The following is a 13,884-nucleotide window of genomic DNA, read 5'->3' as shown; positions in this document are numbered from 1 at the left end:
AGCCCGCAAGTTAGTCATAGAACTGCAGCATGATTCTGCAAAGCGGGAAGCAGCCGGGCATGCAGTTCTTGGAAGAGATTTAGAGTCTAGCGGATGCAGGAAGGAGCGATTTCTGCTTTTAGATCCTGAGCCAGTCCTTTGGGGTTTCCTTTCCCTTCCAATCGGAGTGCAAAGCTGCAGGGTCCGTTCCTCCAGGAGTATTCCAGGTGCTGCTGGGAGCAGATCAGGCAGCCATTTGTGTGAACAGCTGAGAGAATTAATCCTGGAAGCGGTGATGAGCCCTCACTTCTCTCACGTGCATCCTGTGACCAGTGGCCACGTGTGTGTTGCCTTGTGGGAAGCAAGGCTGCAGCATTTGAATGAAAAAGCAAGGCGGATAAAAATAATCCTCTTGGCAAACGTGCCGGTACGAAGTTTGCTGAACCAGCCGACTCTCGCGGGGGCGAGGTGGGGAGTGGCAGGCGGGCCAGGCATCCATGGCGCTCCATCCTGAGGGCTGAAATTGGTGAGAGATTGGGAACAGTCAGCAAAGTTCTCCCATCTGCACAACCAAAGCGGGTCAGCAGTGGAAACTGAGCAAATATTTACGGGCTGCAGGTCCGCGGCGGCTCAGGCCGGTCTGAAAATGGTGGGCTTGGGAGAGCTGAAATCCGAAGCGTTCAGGGATGGCCCCCCGCTTTACCACAAGGCCACGGAGGGGGTCCGGGGGTCCTCCCAACCCTGGTCGGTCCTTCCTGCCTGAGCTGGCTCCAGCGCCTGCCTGGCTGTAAGTGGGCCGAGGGTTTGTGTCGTCACAGCTCTGGGTGTCTGGATTGCTAGAGGGCAGGCTAGGAGTCCCCTGCATTCTTCCTGCTACCCCAACTTCTGAAGTGGCGGGTGGCCAGGGCCTTATCGGTTGCGGCCCCCGAGCTTCACATGGCTCACTGGACCTCTGCCACGCCTTCCACCAAGCAGAGACCCTTCTTTCTCTCTTCTTCTCCCCTCAGCTTCAAATCATTGCAGAATCAGGGTTTCTTTAGTGCCTGTGGGTTTAGCTGCTCCATGTTACATGGTGCTGTTTTTTGTCCTGTTTATGAATTGCTTTCTCAGCTGATAGGATGTGGCTCGTTTTTGAAAATGAGAGAAGGAAACAGAAAGCCCTGGAAGGTGTGTGAAGCGACGGTGGCTGCTTGTATCGTATCCCAGTGAGCCACTGGGTGCAAGCCCCTGGAGGAGGCGAGGCTGGATGTGCCAGGCCTGCCCCCTCATGAGGGCGCTTGTGCGATCCTTCTGCTGCTGGCTCTCCTTCTGAGGCTCGCGGGGAGAACTCTGCGAGGTTCTGCGGGCAGATGAGTATGTCTGTGGCTGGTTTCCACAATCTGCTCTGAAGCCCAGCCTGCCTGGATCAGAGAGACGCTGCACCACCCCAGCCCTACGGCTGTTTTGCCGTGAGTGGCCCTGACTCTAGTCCGCAGGTCTGGAGCCTGGCGCATGAATGTACTGAGCGCAGAGCCTCCACATTCAGCTGGAAGCCCAGACTGGGTGCAAGACCGGCTGTGACGCCCTCTCACTGCAGGCTTGCAAGTTGCCTCCCCTGTCACTTGGGGGTCCTCCTCGCCACCCAGCCGAGCCTGCGCTCAGCCAGTGCCCACCTCGGCAGCCCCCTGGGCTTCGAAGGGACTGTCTTCCTCCGTGAAGAAGCAAGGACATGGCATTTACTGGGGGGCTTGGAGGGCTCCCGATTTGATAGGCATTCTGGGAACATCACTCTTACCGCCACCATGAATTGCATGCTAGAAGGGAAGAGGGAAGGACTGAAACACTGGGAGTTTCCAGGACTCCTGCAAGGTAAAAACAAAACAGCCAACAGTCCCACGATGGCCCTGAAACACAGGCCTTGGTTTGGGTCAGGGCCACCAGGAGGGGAAGACTCAATCTTCCCCATCTTGCAGTTTCCCCCTGCAGGGGGATTAAAAAGGAAGGAGACCCCCATTGATACCACTGGAGACCTTTCTTTGCCTGCATCCCCCCCCCCGGGAGGGGGAGCATGTCTGGAGGAAATGGCATGGTGAGGGGTGGGAAGGTTTATTGTGACCTCCTAGTGCACAGTGAGGGGTTGACTTTAGAGGAAGCCTTCATTTTAGCATAATGTGTAGCTCCGCTGGGAGAGAAGACAAGATTCGTGCAGGCTGTCAACCCAAGCGAGTTGTGACATCCGCCTCTGAATCAACCGAACTTGCAGAACCCCGGTATTGGTGGCTTTGGGGGACACTGGAGGGAGTGCAGGGGAAATGGCCAGGACTGCAGGATGGCCGCCCTCATTGCGAGAAGCAGCCCTTCCTCCCCGCGACAGTCAAGCGGCAGACCCGAAGTCGTCACGGCTGTGCCGGCACCCTGAAGCCTCCGCTCCCACCAATTAAAGTCAGCTGCTAAACCCTGGGTTGATCGGTTGTCCTGTTATAAATGCATCAAAGTCCGCAGCCCAGGTTCTGATGGATGGCTCTTGAGGCTGATGACTTTATCCAGGTACTTTCTACTGCGATGCACCAAAAGGCTGCGATGATCCAATCAGTTGCAGTAAGAAAGGTAGTCCAGGCGTTGGCGTCCCTCCCTCCGCGAACGCCACACCTGTCTCGGGCCGGCCCAGTGCATCACCCCCGTTACTTCGTTCAATCACGTTGTTCAGTCTCCCTTGCTGTTCTGCCTATTGTTTTAGCTGCAGACCCATTATCAGCCCTTTCCAATCTCGACGCTTGATCGTCGTCCAAAGGCTTACGGAAAAATATGCCGGGAATTTCAGCATAGCCCTTGGAACATTTTTTTATTAAATTCTTTTCAGTCATGCAGACTAAATTAAAGGAAAACTATACGCCCCAGAAGAGTATAAATATTGATTCAGACTTTTTGCCTTGGCAACCTCTAAAGGGAACCCTTAATTTGAAATAAACCCTCTGCACTCTTCTGAACAATCGTGGCCACCGGTTGATGTCTGCTTGTGCGCAATTTTGGGAGAGTGGCTTTTAAAAATGGCCCTGAAAGGGCAGAGATGCTTTTATCACTGATCAAAACTTGGCCTTGCATGAGATAAATTTAGGCTCGTCTGACACTGTCTTCGTGCAGGCAGAGGGGTGGTGGGATCAGAGCCCGAAGAATTACGTTGACCTCCACTGACCCCGTGGCCACCAGCACTGTTCATCTACGCCCCTGGTTTCTTCAGGGCCGGCAGCTGGAGTCTCCACGCGGAGCGACGCGGGGCCAAGTCTTGCTGCCCCCTTTGCAGCTTAGCTGACTTTCCTTCTGACTTTTCCTTCGCTTCCTTTGCATTTATACCCCGCCGTTCCTCCTCCTGCCGGGAATCCCCTCCAGGTTCTCCTCTGCATTTTATCCTCGCAGCACCAACCCTGTTGGGCAGGTCGAGCCGGGAGGCAGCAACTGGCCCAAAAGGCTCCCAGGCCAGGGTGGGACTAGAAGGCCCACATTTCTCAGGTGTGCAGCTCAACACTCTAACCAGCTCCTATTATGGGGCTACGTCCAACCTGGATGGGAGCTAGTTATCCCAAAAGCTAACTTCCCCCCTACAGACCTTCTCCATGATTCCAAGTGGCTCTTGGACGCTCTCCTTTGGGTCCCATCGCAGTTAGAAACATGGCAGACAAAGCAGGGCCTTTTTGGTGGTGGTGACGGCTGCAGCGCTGCCCCTGAGGAGACAAACTCAGCCCCTCATTGCGCTTCATTAGATTCAAGCAGGTTTTGAATGTGTGTTATGTTGGTGCTGTTGCACGCATCTTTCTATGTAAGAAACTTGTAAACATATTAAATTTATAAAGATGAATTAAAGATAAATGTGCTTATATGCACTCAAGCATGCTCAACCCTGACGGCGAAGTGCACGGTTCCAGGGCCCCCCACCTTGTGGGGTGTCCTGAAGTTGCTCGCATTCCCATGGGAAGGGGCATGTGCTCAGCGGGTTGGTGTCTTTTCAAGTTGTGTGCTATGGAGTTGGTGACGGCTCCTTTTCCGCCATTCTGGTTTGGCAAAGAGGGACGAGGCTATGCTGGTTAAACTCTTGCAGCTGGATAAATTGTCATTACACTAAAACCTGCTTATTGTTGCATTCTGCTTACTGATTATGGGGTTGGTCGATTTTCCTGCCTCTTCCCGCATGATCAAGTCAGGGAAGCGCTTGAGCGATAGCAGCTATTTAAAGGGAGAGAAACTGCTACATGTAGTTTTTTGTGGGGGAAAGAGGCAGTCGGAGCCCTTCCTTTAATTGGACTTGTGGGTCTGACTCTTGTGGAAGATGAAACAGTGAAATGCTCTTGCTGAATGCCATGTGGAAAATAGAGCACTCTGTCAGAAAAGCATCCGAGAGCTGCCTCAGATTAGGTATGGACAATGTATTTTTCAGATATTTTTCAACATATTGTTGCCCAGGCCCTGTGAGATACCCAGTAATTCAGGGGGGTTGCTTTTGGTCCTTTTGAAATGAGAAAAGGGGTTTCTGCTTGTTTCTGTAGTATTTACGAATCCCCAAACCCTGTTTGACTAGGATACATGCAGCTGGCTACACATTTACGACTCTGGTGCGCCCACAACTGGAGTATTGTGCTCAGTTTTGGGCCCCGCATTACAGGAAGGATATAGCCAGGTTGGAGTCAGTGCAGCGCAGGGCCACAAGGTTGGTGGCCGGTTTGCAGAGGATGCCGTATGAGGCGGGACTGAGGAAAAAGGGTCTTTTCAGCCTGGAGAAGAGGAGACTCAGAGGGGATCTGCTGGCAACATGCAGGTATGTGAGGGGATGTCACACGGAGGTGGGTAGAGATCTGTTCTCCCCTGCAGAAGAGGACAGGTTGTGCTCCAACGGAGCCAAGCTCAGGGAGCCAAGGTTTCATTTGGATGCCAGGAAGCACTTCCTGACAGTCGGGACCCCGAGGGTGTGGAATGGGCTTCCACGGGAGGTGGTTGAGGCCCCATCGGTGTGGGCGTTCAAGGATAGGTTTGACATGTACATGGTGGGCATGTCGTGAGCAGAACCGACTGGAACTGGGGGTCAGACTAGATGGCCCTGGAGACCCCTTCTGATTCGCTCTATGTTTCTGTGTACAAGGGTTCTTCAAAAGGTTTACGCACTTTTATATTTTATAAATATATTTTATATATATTTTTGCTGATGACATTAAAAAGCTGATATGATGCTGGAAAAAATGCATCACAGAGGAAAGTGACTATGTAGAAAAGTGATGCAATTTGATTTTGAAATTCTTAATAAACAGAGTTTGTAAAAATGCAGAAACTTTTTGAAGAACCCTCATATATTCTGGGCACTGCTGTGTGACTGTTGATGGTACAACATGAACAGCTTCCTCCAGGCAGGTCGAGGGCTCAGCCCGGCACACGTGCGTGGTGGATCCAGCCCTCCCGGCCTTTCAGTCTGGCCTCTGGGCCTTCCCTAGCCCACCCTTTCCTGTCGCCCGACCGACCGTCGAGCATTTAGCAGCTGGCCAGCTCTGCAGTCTTTTGCTCACGCACTGGAGTTGCCCTCCCGCCGCAGCTTGTCTGAAAAGCCTCCGGGGAGGCAGAATGTGCCGAGCCAGAGTCTACGGAGGGAGGCATCCAGGGTGCTGGGGCTGCCCAGACACCTTTGACCGGCAGCTGTTAGGGGCTGCGTGGGTGAGGTGGGGTGACCCTGCTGTCAGCCAATTTGGGGCTTGCTCATCCCTCGATGGCTTTGGTGTGAAGAAAGGATTTGCATGCAGCGCTGGCTCACCAGGGCCAGAGCCCCGAATCTTTCACTGGAGCCCCAGATCTCTAGGGGGCTGTCTGTCCCCCACATGGGCTCTCTGGGGCCCTCAGGATCTCTGCTGCACAAGCCCTCCCCAATTACCCGGATTCCCATCCACATGTGCTTCCCCTCCTGCTTGCGCCCCTCGTATCTCCCCACGGAGCATTTTGAGACTGAAATCAGGTGGCCACTCCCTCCCCACCCATGCATCGCTTTTCAGGCCTAAGTGTACATGTGGGTCAGCTTAGGCAATCTCTACGTGTCTTGCACGTGGGTGTGAGTGCCAACTCTTCTCCGTACCTTGCATCGTCCCTCCTTGCACATCACAGCATGATGGAGTGCAACGCGTGTGAATTCAATTTCACAATTTTACCTCTCCGTCAGAGAACCACTGTTTGGCTGCAGAGCAAGGGTCGGGGGCTGGTGACTCTCCGGATGTCCATCGGCTCTAGTTGGCATAGCCAATGGTGAGGGATCGTGAGAGTTGTGGGCCAAAGTATTTGGTGGGCCTGAAGTTGCCCGCGGCAGGCTGGACCGCCATCCTTAGGCCTGAGCCACTTGGGTTCTGGTTCTCACTCAGCTCAAGTTGAGATTTGGAGATTTCTGGGGAAACATACACTTTCCCCATTGTACAGAGTTGTGGGCTGGATCCAAGAATTGCATGCTTGCCCCAAGAGAATGGTTGGAGGAAAGAGTGGACTGAGCATCACTAATGAACGCTTCTCAAACAGTCCGTCGCTCGCTGTCCAGCGATACACATCCTGTGGAGTTGGTGGTCTGTCACCTGGCAGTGGTGGACCCCAAAGGTTTAGAGAAAGTGGGGTGAGGTCTTCTTAGGATGCAGGGGCTGTTGAGGATAATTTCAGAGCCCGTCGACTTGTTGGGACATTCTGCCTTTCTGCTGCTTTCCATCTGTTCCTTCTCAGTCTGTGAACATACGTGAAGGAGCAGGTTTTTGCAAAGGCCTCTTAAAATCCAGGCGAACTTTCCAGGAAAATAAATGGGCCCTGAAAGCAAGTTGCTGCAGTTTTCTCACCAGGCTGGGAACAAGGCAGCCGACAGGAAGCCTTGAATTATCCACCCATCTTTGGGGTGGGTAGGAGAAGAGTTTAGAACTTGCTACTCACTTTGATTTTTTCTATAAACAAAGTTTTAAAGTTCTTCATCACAGAAGGGGGGAAAAGGCCCACAGCGGTTGAGGGAACAAGAGACAAGGCACTGGCCCCTTATGAAACTTTGCTCATCTAAGGCAAACAAAAGTAAAATGTTTATGTTTCAGCGGACATATGAGGTCAGATGTCAAAAGTATGACTGCAAGATCATATAAACTGCAGAATCCAACGCTTTTTTCAGGAACTGTTTTTCAGAGTCTGGCTTAATGTGTTCCAAACATTTTTTAAAATGCCTGAGGAAGTCTTTTAGAAATGGATGAAACTAACAAAATCCTAGGTTAGGCAGTAATAATTCACATTCCTAGATGGCATTCTTACAGTAAAGAGGCTGGCATTGGGGGTTATTTTCTTTTCAAGCTTAGCTTTGAATTTCAGCTCTCTGTCCTTCAGTGGAAGCCGTGGACATTCATGGCCTGCGTGAATCCCGCTTCTTGGAACAATTCGGGAATACCTCAGCTTGGGTCTGGTTAATTTGGAAGCGGCTGCAGTTGGTGACCCCAGTGAAGGGCTCCGAGCCAGCCCTGGGGAAGCGCTCAGTGAAGAATTTCTTCTTCCTCACCGGGAGATGCTGGGAATGTGGCATGTGTCCTTCTGCATGCAAGGAAGAGCCACGGAGCTGCCACTCAGCGCCAGGGAGGAAATCCAGGGTTGGTGAGCTGCCCATGGTCCGTGTGTAGCGCGTCCCCATTGGCATCCTTGACCTCTCCCATCAGAAAGAACTGCTTCCTCTGGAAAGCTGCTACCCATTGGAAGGTTGACTGTCGGTTGTCATTGCAATGCGGGTTATTGTGTTGTGTGAACCCACCTGAGATAACTTGAGAATAACCCACAGATCACACCCCAACAGCAAACAATGGTCTTTGTGGTTCACAAAGAAGAGTCCATCATATGAGTATTTTGTCCGCAGTCTCTGGCTGCCACTGATGGGGTCATTTGACCTTCTGGCTTCAAGCAGAAATGCTAAATACGCCTGCAAGGAATGAAGGGAGGCGCAGAGCTTTGTCCATCCATCCCATCCATTATTGTAAGCCATCCTGAGGAGGTGTTGGTGGGGACGGGGTAGAAAAGCTTTTAATGAATGAATAAACAAACAAATATTATTTCTGCCTTTTATGGGGGATCGGGTGCTTTTTGTTCCGTCGTCTTCCTCTAGACGGAATTGGATTTGTTAAGCAAGAACCTCATTTTACTTGGGCTATTTCGCCTAAATGGTAGTGCACAATCGCTAATGTGAATTCGCAAATGGACTTTAGTATTACTACACACATGTGTATCAGCACTAATGCACATTAGCACAAATCCCCTCCACCCCAAGTCAGAAATCAGAAGAATCCAATCTTCTGCAGCGTCTTCAAAATCCATGCTCATTTGAATGAACTTTGCCACTGCATGTTGGAGTTCCCCGAAAGCAATGACAAGAACTCTTTGTGTATGTAGTGGATGAAAATTGGCAAAGAACATGCTGAGATGGAACTGTTCACAGGTGCTAACTTTCTCTTCTAGGGAGGTTTCTGTTGTGTTTCTTTTCCCCAGGTGAGCATTTCCCACCTCCTGCCTGAAATTTATTTACTATTACTCATAATACTGCAGATGTTATAATATGTTATATAAGATGTTACATAGCATAATATAAGATGTTATAATAGGACTGCAGGTGGCGCAGTGGTTTAAACTGCTGTGCTGCTGGGCTGGGTGATCGAAAGGTCGCCAGTTTGAATCTGCACAACGGGTTGAGCTCAAGGTCTCTGTCCCAGCTCCTGCCAACCTTGCAGTTCGAAAGCATGCAAATGCAAGTAGAGAAAAAGGTTCCACTTCGGTGGGAAGGTAACAGCGTTCCATGCACCTCGGTGTTTAGTCATGCCGGCCACACGACCACGGGGACAGTCTGTGGACAAACGCTGGCTCCCTCGGCTAGGAAACGGGGATGAGCACCACCCCCTAGAGTCAGGCATGACTGGACTTAATGTCAAGGGGAAACCTTCACCTTTACTCATGTTTACATACCACTTTGTGTAATAAAATTTTTAATTGCTAAAGTTTACTCCATGGACTAGTCCAGGGGTCGGCAACCCGCAGCTCTGGAGCCGCTCGTGGCTCTTGAGCCCCTCTGCTGTGGCTCCGTTGCTCAAAGCACGCGCCGGCACAGCCGCCGATCTGCGACCGAAGCGCCACCAAAGCTCCACTCAGGAATGCCATTCCTCTGCTATTGTGCAGGGAAAGAGTGGAACAAGCTTCCTGCAGGCTCTCATGTTACATGGAACTACATGAAACAAAACACTGTTGAAAGGATTCTCTTTGTCCCAATGTAATCTCCTTCCTCTGAACGATAAAAGCTGTTCTTGAGACCTGTCACAATTCACAGCACTTGACTGTTTATTTGCTGATCAGTCACTAAACACACCTATATCTCGCTTACTGAGCTTCCCCCCCCCCCCCCAGGCCACCCAAGAACAAATCAAAGAAAAGAAAAGTTTCTGAAGAACACCAAATGTTTAATGGTACATGGGTAGATTCATTTGCTTTTACTGCTGACGAACTTACGGGTTTGCTGTTTAATGCATGCAGCCCTTTAGCACTGACTTTGACCCTGCAGGAAGCTGTTCTCCTATTCAAAATATATGAATGGAGTCCTACTAGTTTATAATGTAAGGTTAAAAATAACAGTTTTTAGTGACTGAACAAGAGCTGCGGCTAAATCATAATGAAGATAAGATCTACTTCCTTGTTTTAAGAAGATTCTTATAAAAATTCCAGCAACATTATCACATTGGGAGAGGGATGTTTGTTCAATATTTCACCAGACTATTATTTATATTTGTTGTATTGCAGAAACTCTACTTACTGAATGAGAGTATCAGTTAGTCCTTTTTTAACTCAGGTTGACAGCTGACTGCACCCTCCAGTACACTTGATAAAAGGATGAGGGCACACAGAAGCAGAGGGCATTTTTGGTTTGCTGCAGGTGGATAATTTAAGTTCAGCTTTTTATTTCATAAATACGAGGAGGACTCAAATAGACATTGAATATTTTATTTGAAAGTAACGTTCAACCCAGTGTCTTTTTTTTTTTTTTGAGTTCAAAATGTTTTTGTTGCATGCAGAAATAAAAAATTGTTTTCTCTGTAGCAGTTCATTGATATCATAAATGCAACACACTATAGGTTTCTTATACATTGCATAAAGGTAAAAAATGATATATGCAGTGTCATCTTCATTTTAGATGTCAAAAGGGTTTTGCGGCTCCCGGTGTTTTCTTTTCTGTGGGAAATGGGTCCAAATGACTCTTTGAGTGTTAAAGGTTGCCGACCCCTGGGCTAGTCCATCAGAGTAGATTGTCCACCCTAATCTCTGTAAACCTCTCGGTCTCCTGCTTTGCCTTCCAGCTTCTGAAGGGAATGTCCATCCCTCGCCGGAAAAGTCTGGACAAGACGGAGGATGAGGAGGATGCAGAGAGCGGGGACTGTGATGACGAGGATGACTGCGATGGCAATGCAGTTTCTGGAAATGGCGAATTAAAAGTGAAGAACCAGCTGCGGTTCTTAGCAGGTAATGAGGAAATCTGATCTTTCCGTCTGTTCATTCCCTGCCTGGCATTTGGTATATCCTGTCCAAAGCTGCTCGGTGCTACAAAATTTGAAAAGGTGTGATGGAAAGGCCGATCAAAGGCTACTGTGTGTCCTCCAGAGGCATTTCTCAAACAGAGGTGCCAAACCTCTTTCAACCCAGTGGACAGATTCCATGCTGGAGAAGCTGTAAGTGGGCCCCACTCCCAGGGTAGGCGAAGTTGGCCGTAAAGGGTAGGGGCCTCAAGAAATCTGGCATATTTCCTGTCTCAGGAGAGGCGTCTGAGGCTCCTGCTGCGAGTGTTGGACAAGAGCTCAGGTTCGGGTTCTTGCTTCCGCTTGGCCACGAAGCTCACTGGGAGCAGGCCCACGGAAGGAGCTGTGGGTTCCTTGCAAATGGAGAAATAGGAGATGCTCATGAATAACAATGTCATAACTTGGACCATTAGAATGGGGGGAGAAGGGCCCCAAATGTAGGAAAGTCGGGGGGAAGAGATGGTGCCAGAGGGAAGGGGTTTGGCTGTCTGGGAGAGCAGATTGGAAGCCCTGGAGGGCCGGGGTGGTTCCCCAAAGCCTGGGGGTCTGCTGTACTGCTCTGAATCCCAGCAGGTTCCACCAACCACCTGCTGGTCCTCCCGACAGCGTGAGATGGAAATGCCCTCATGGCCCGAACCTTGTGAACTCCCCCAGGACGTTGGGCATCGTGGGGAGCAGGAGGCTGGGCGCGGTGGGACCCGCTTGGCTTGATCTGCCAGGCCTCTTCCTCTGCTGTGATTCCTCCGGTGGAGCTCAGCCTTTCCGCTCTCCTTTGCTTTGGTTTTCCTGTGTGTAACGGGCAAGAGACTGGCTAGAGCACGGGTTTTGCCCTGGGCCAAGGCCACGTCCTAGAAGTTGCCAGTGTGTTGCCCAGTATTTTAAGGAATCCCCCTTGGCCAAAGTTAAATTGAATGGTTTACTCAAGCCATTCTGGCTGCAGAAGTCGCCCCCAAAACGATGAATGCCTGCTAGCAACAGGCTGGTTGGACTGTAGAGTTGTGTGTGTTTTGGCCTGAGTGAACAGCACACTAGTCTGGGCAGACGGATGCTGCCGTTGGCTCGGACAATGGCGTTGCGTTTCCTATGGCTGGCCACAGAGGCATTGCCGAGTTGCAACCGCAACATCCTTCTGGGGGCGCTTCCAGTGAGGCTCGTGCAGCATCTTAGTCATCAGACGCAGGGCTGGGAATGGCTGTGGACCCCGGGTGCTCATCCTGGGCGAGGCTGGCACAGCACGCGGAAACCTGTGATCCTGTGGAGGGGCGAACCATGACGACAACATCCAGCATGGTATTTCTGCAGATCACATGTCGAGGGTGCTGTGGGTTGCTGTTACTTCTTGTCTGCTTCCGGTTTTGCTGCTTGAATGCTTCTCCCCGCCCCCCGGGTTTGATGAAGAGGCCTTCGCTCACCTGGAGGGATTGGCATCAACACTTGCACGAAACCAGCAGGGAGAAAGCGGCCTTGTGCTGAGATCCCCAGGGTGGCACATGGACACTTGAGTAGGCACATACACCTTTCTCCCACTGCTTGCCAGCCCCTCTGCCCATCCTGATTCTAATTTTATGTAAAATAAAACGCAAGCTGTCAAGGGAAGCTCTTCCCCGCACACTGTCCCCAAGTGGGCCCAAAGAAGCGCTTCGTGTCTGGATCCCCATCCTCACCCTGCCCTGCCCTTGGCTTCTGGATCACGTGGGTTTTCTTTTAGCTGCACTGCTTTTGGCTTCAGAGGCCCCAGCTGCTGTGGCAGCCATTTCATGAACGGGGAAACGCCCCTCTCCCAGTGCCAGCCATTTTGTGAGGGCACCCACAACACTCTCTCTGAATTCCAAATGCAGCTGCTGACTCAAATTTTGGGGGAACCCAAAAAACCATGAGGGGATGTTGATGCCAGGCACGGGCCTGCGTACATGGTACAAACTAGGGCTGAGTTCTTCTGCTTGATGCCCAAAGCGCGATAGCTGCAAGAGGGGTCTTGGGAGGAGGACCCTGTATTATTTATTTAAAACACTTGTATGCTGCTCAGTTGTGTCACAGCACCTCTGGGCAGCTCACAGCCACAAGATAAAGACACAATAAAAACCAATTACAACATATTAAACATAGAATGTCAGTAAAACTAGGGCCAAAATCCAAAACAAAGGTCAAGTGGCATTAACTATTGAAATATTTTTTTTCAAAAAGGAAGATCTTTGCCTGGCACTGAAAGAATATAAGGAAGAAGCTGCAAAAGGTACAGGCCTCTTCGCAGCATAAGAGAGCAGAAGGAAGACCAGTTTCTTCTGAATCTGAGCCTCCACCCCATTTATAAAATATATGTAGCATCAAGTTGCCTCTGACTTACACAACCCTATGAAAGAAAGAACCCTCTGAAATGTCTCAGTCCATGATAGCCTGATCAACTCTTGTCAATTCCGGGCTTTCTGTGGAGTCCTTCCCTCTCCTCTTTGCCCTTCCTTTCCCCAGTGTGATGCCCTTCTCTTCCTTCCTCATGATGTGCAGGGCAGCCTTGGTTGTGTCATTTCTGCTTTTAGGGGAAGTTCCGGTGTGATGTGTCCCGTGATTCGCTTGTCTGTCGGTCAAGGGCCTTCTCCAAGTTCTCCTCCGGCACCATGTTTCCAACAAATCCATTTTCTTCCCGCCAGCTTCCTTCACTCTCCAGCTCTCACTTCCATTCACAGCTGTCAGGGGGAGAATAGGGTGGATGACCTTGGCCTTGATCCTCAGTGAAACGTCCCTACTCTTACAGTGCATATACATATATGTCCTTATATAACATTACAGAACAGGGAATTTGGTGCCCTGCAGATATTTCAGGCGGTAACTCACGCAGTCCCTGATCCAGGATTATTCTGGCTAATAACGACGGGCAACGTAGTCCAAGAACATCTGGAGGGCTCTACGTTGCCAAGCCAGCCCCAGGTGAAGCGCCCACCAGGATAGGTTTCTCCCCAAGGCTTGCATTTTCTGGAAGTCTTGGCTTGCATTTCCTGCCTGCCTTCTTTGAAATGAAAAGGCTGTAAAAAAAGATAGGGAGAAGTGCAGTCAGTGGCACATGTCTCTGTTATCGGATAAGGACAGAATTCCAGAGAGCCGCAGATGATGCAGCTGGAGCCCTGCACCCGCAGGGGGTTGGACCTGATGGCCTTCTTGGCCTCTTCCGACCCATCTATCCCATGGCTCCATGAGTATAACCAGGCGAGGGCTTCCTGCATGGAAGCGCCAGGGCCTTTTCTGTGCTTTGGAAACCACTTCCCTTGGCTATGACCCTAGTGAAAATGGAGGACCAGCAGGCCAACAGTCCCTGCATGCAGGAACCGTCTTCCCCATCAGGTGCCTGTGCATGGCCAGG

The 13,884-nt window shown here is 50.7% G+C and overlaps 1 protein-coding gene across 1 annotated transcript in view; it reads left to right on the top strand.

Moving 5' to 3' along the window:
• Positions 1 to 13,884, top strand: part of GPC3 (glypican 3) — a 148,299-nt gene that overhangs the window by 116,450 nt on the left and 17,965 nt on the right. The window contains exon 8 of the mRNA XM_044452720.1: positions 10,317 to 10,479. Coding sequence (XP_044308655.1) covers positions 10,317 to 10,479 — 163 coding nt within the window. The remainder of the gene's footprint in view (positions 1 to 10,316; positions 10,480 to 13,884) is intronic.

Source organism: Varanus komodoensis, unplaced genomic scaffold, assembly GCF_004798865.1.
Source record: "Varanus komodoensis strain SLA01 unplaced genomic scaffold, ASM479886v1 scaffold74, whole genome shotgun sequence".
Taxonomy (NCBI): domain Eukaryota; kingdom Metazoa; phylum Chordata; class Lepidosauria; order Squamata; family Varanidae; genus Varanus; species Varanus komodoensis.
This window is presented reverse-complemented; position numbering and strand designations above follow the sequence as displayed.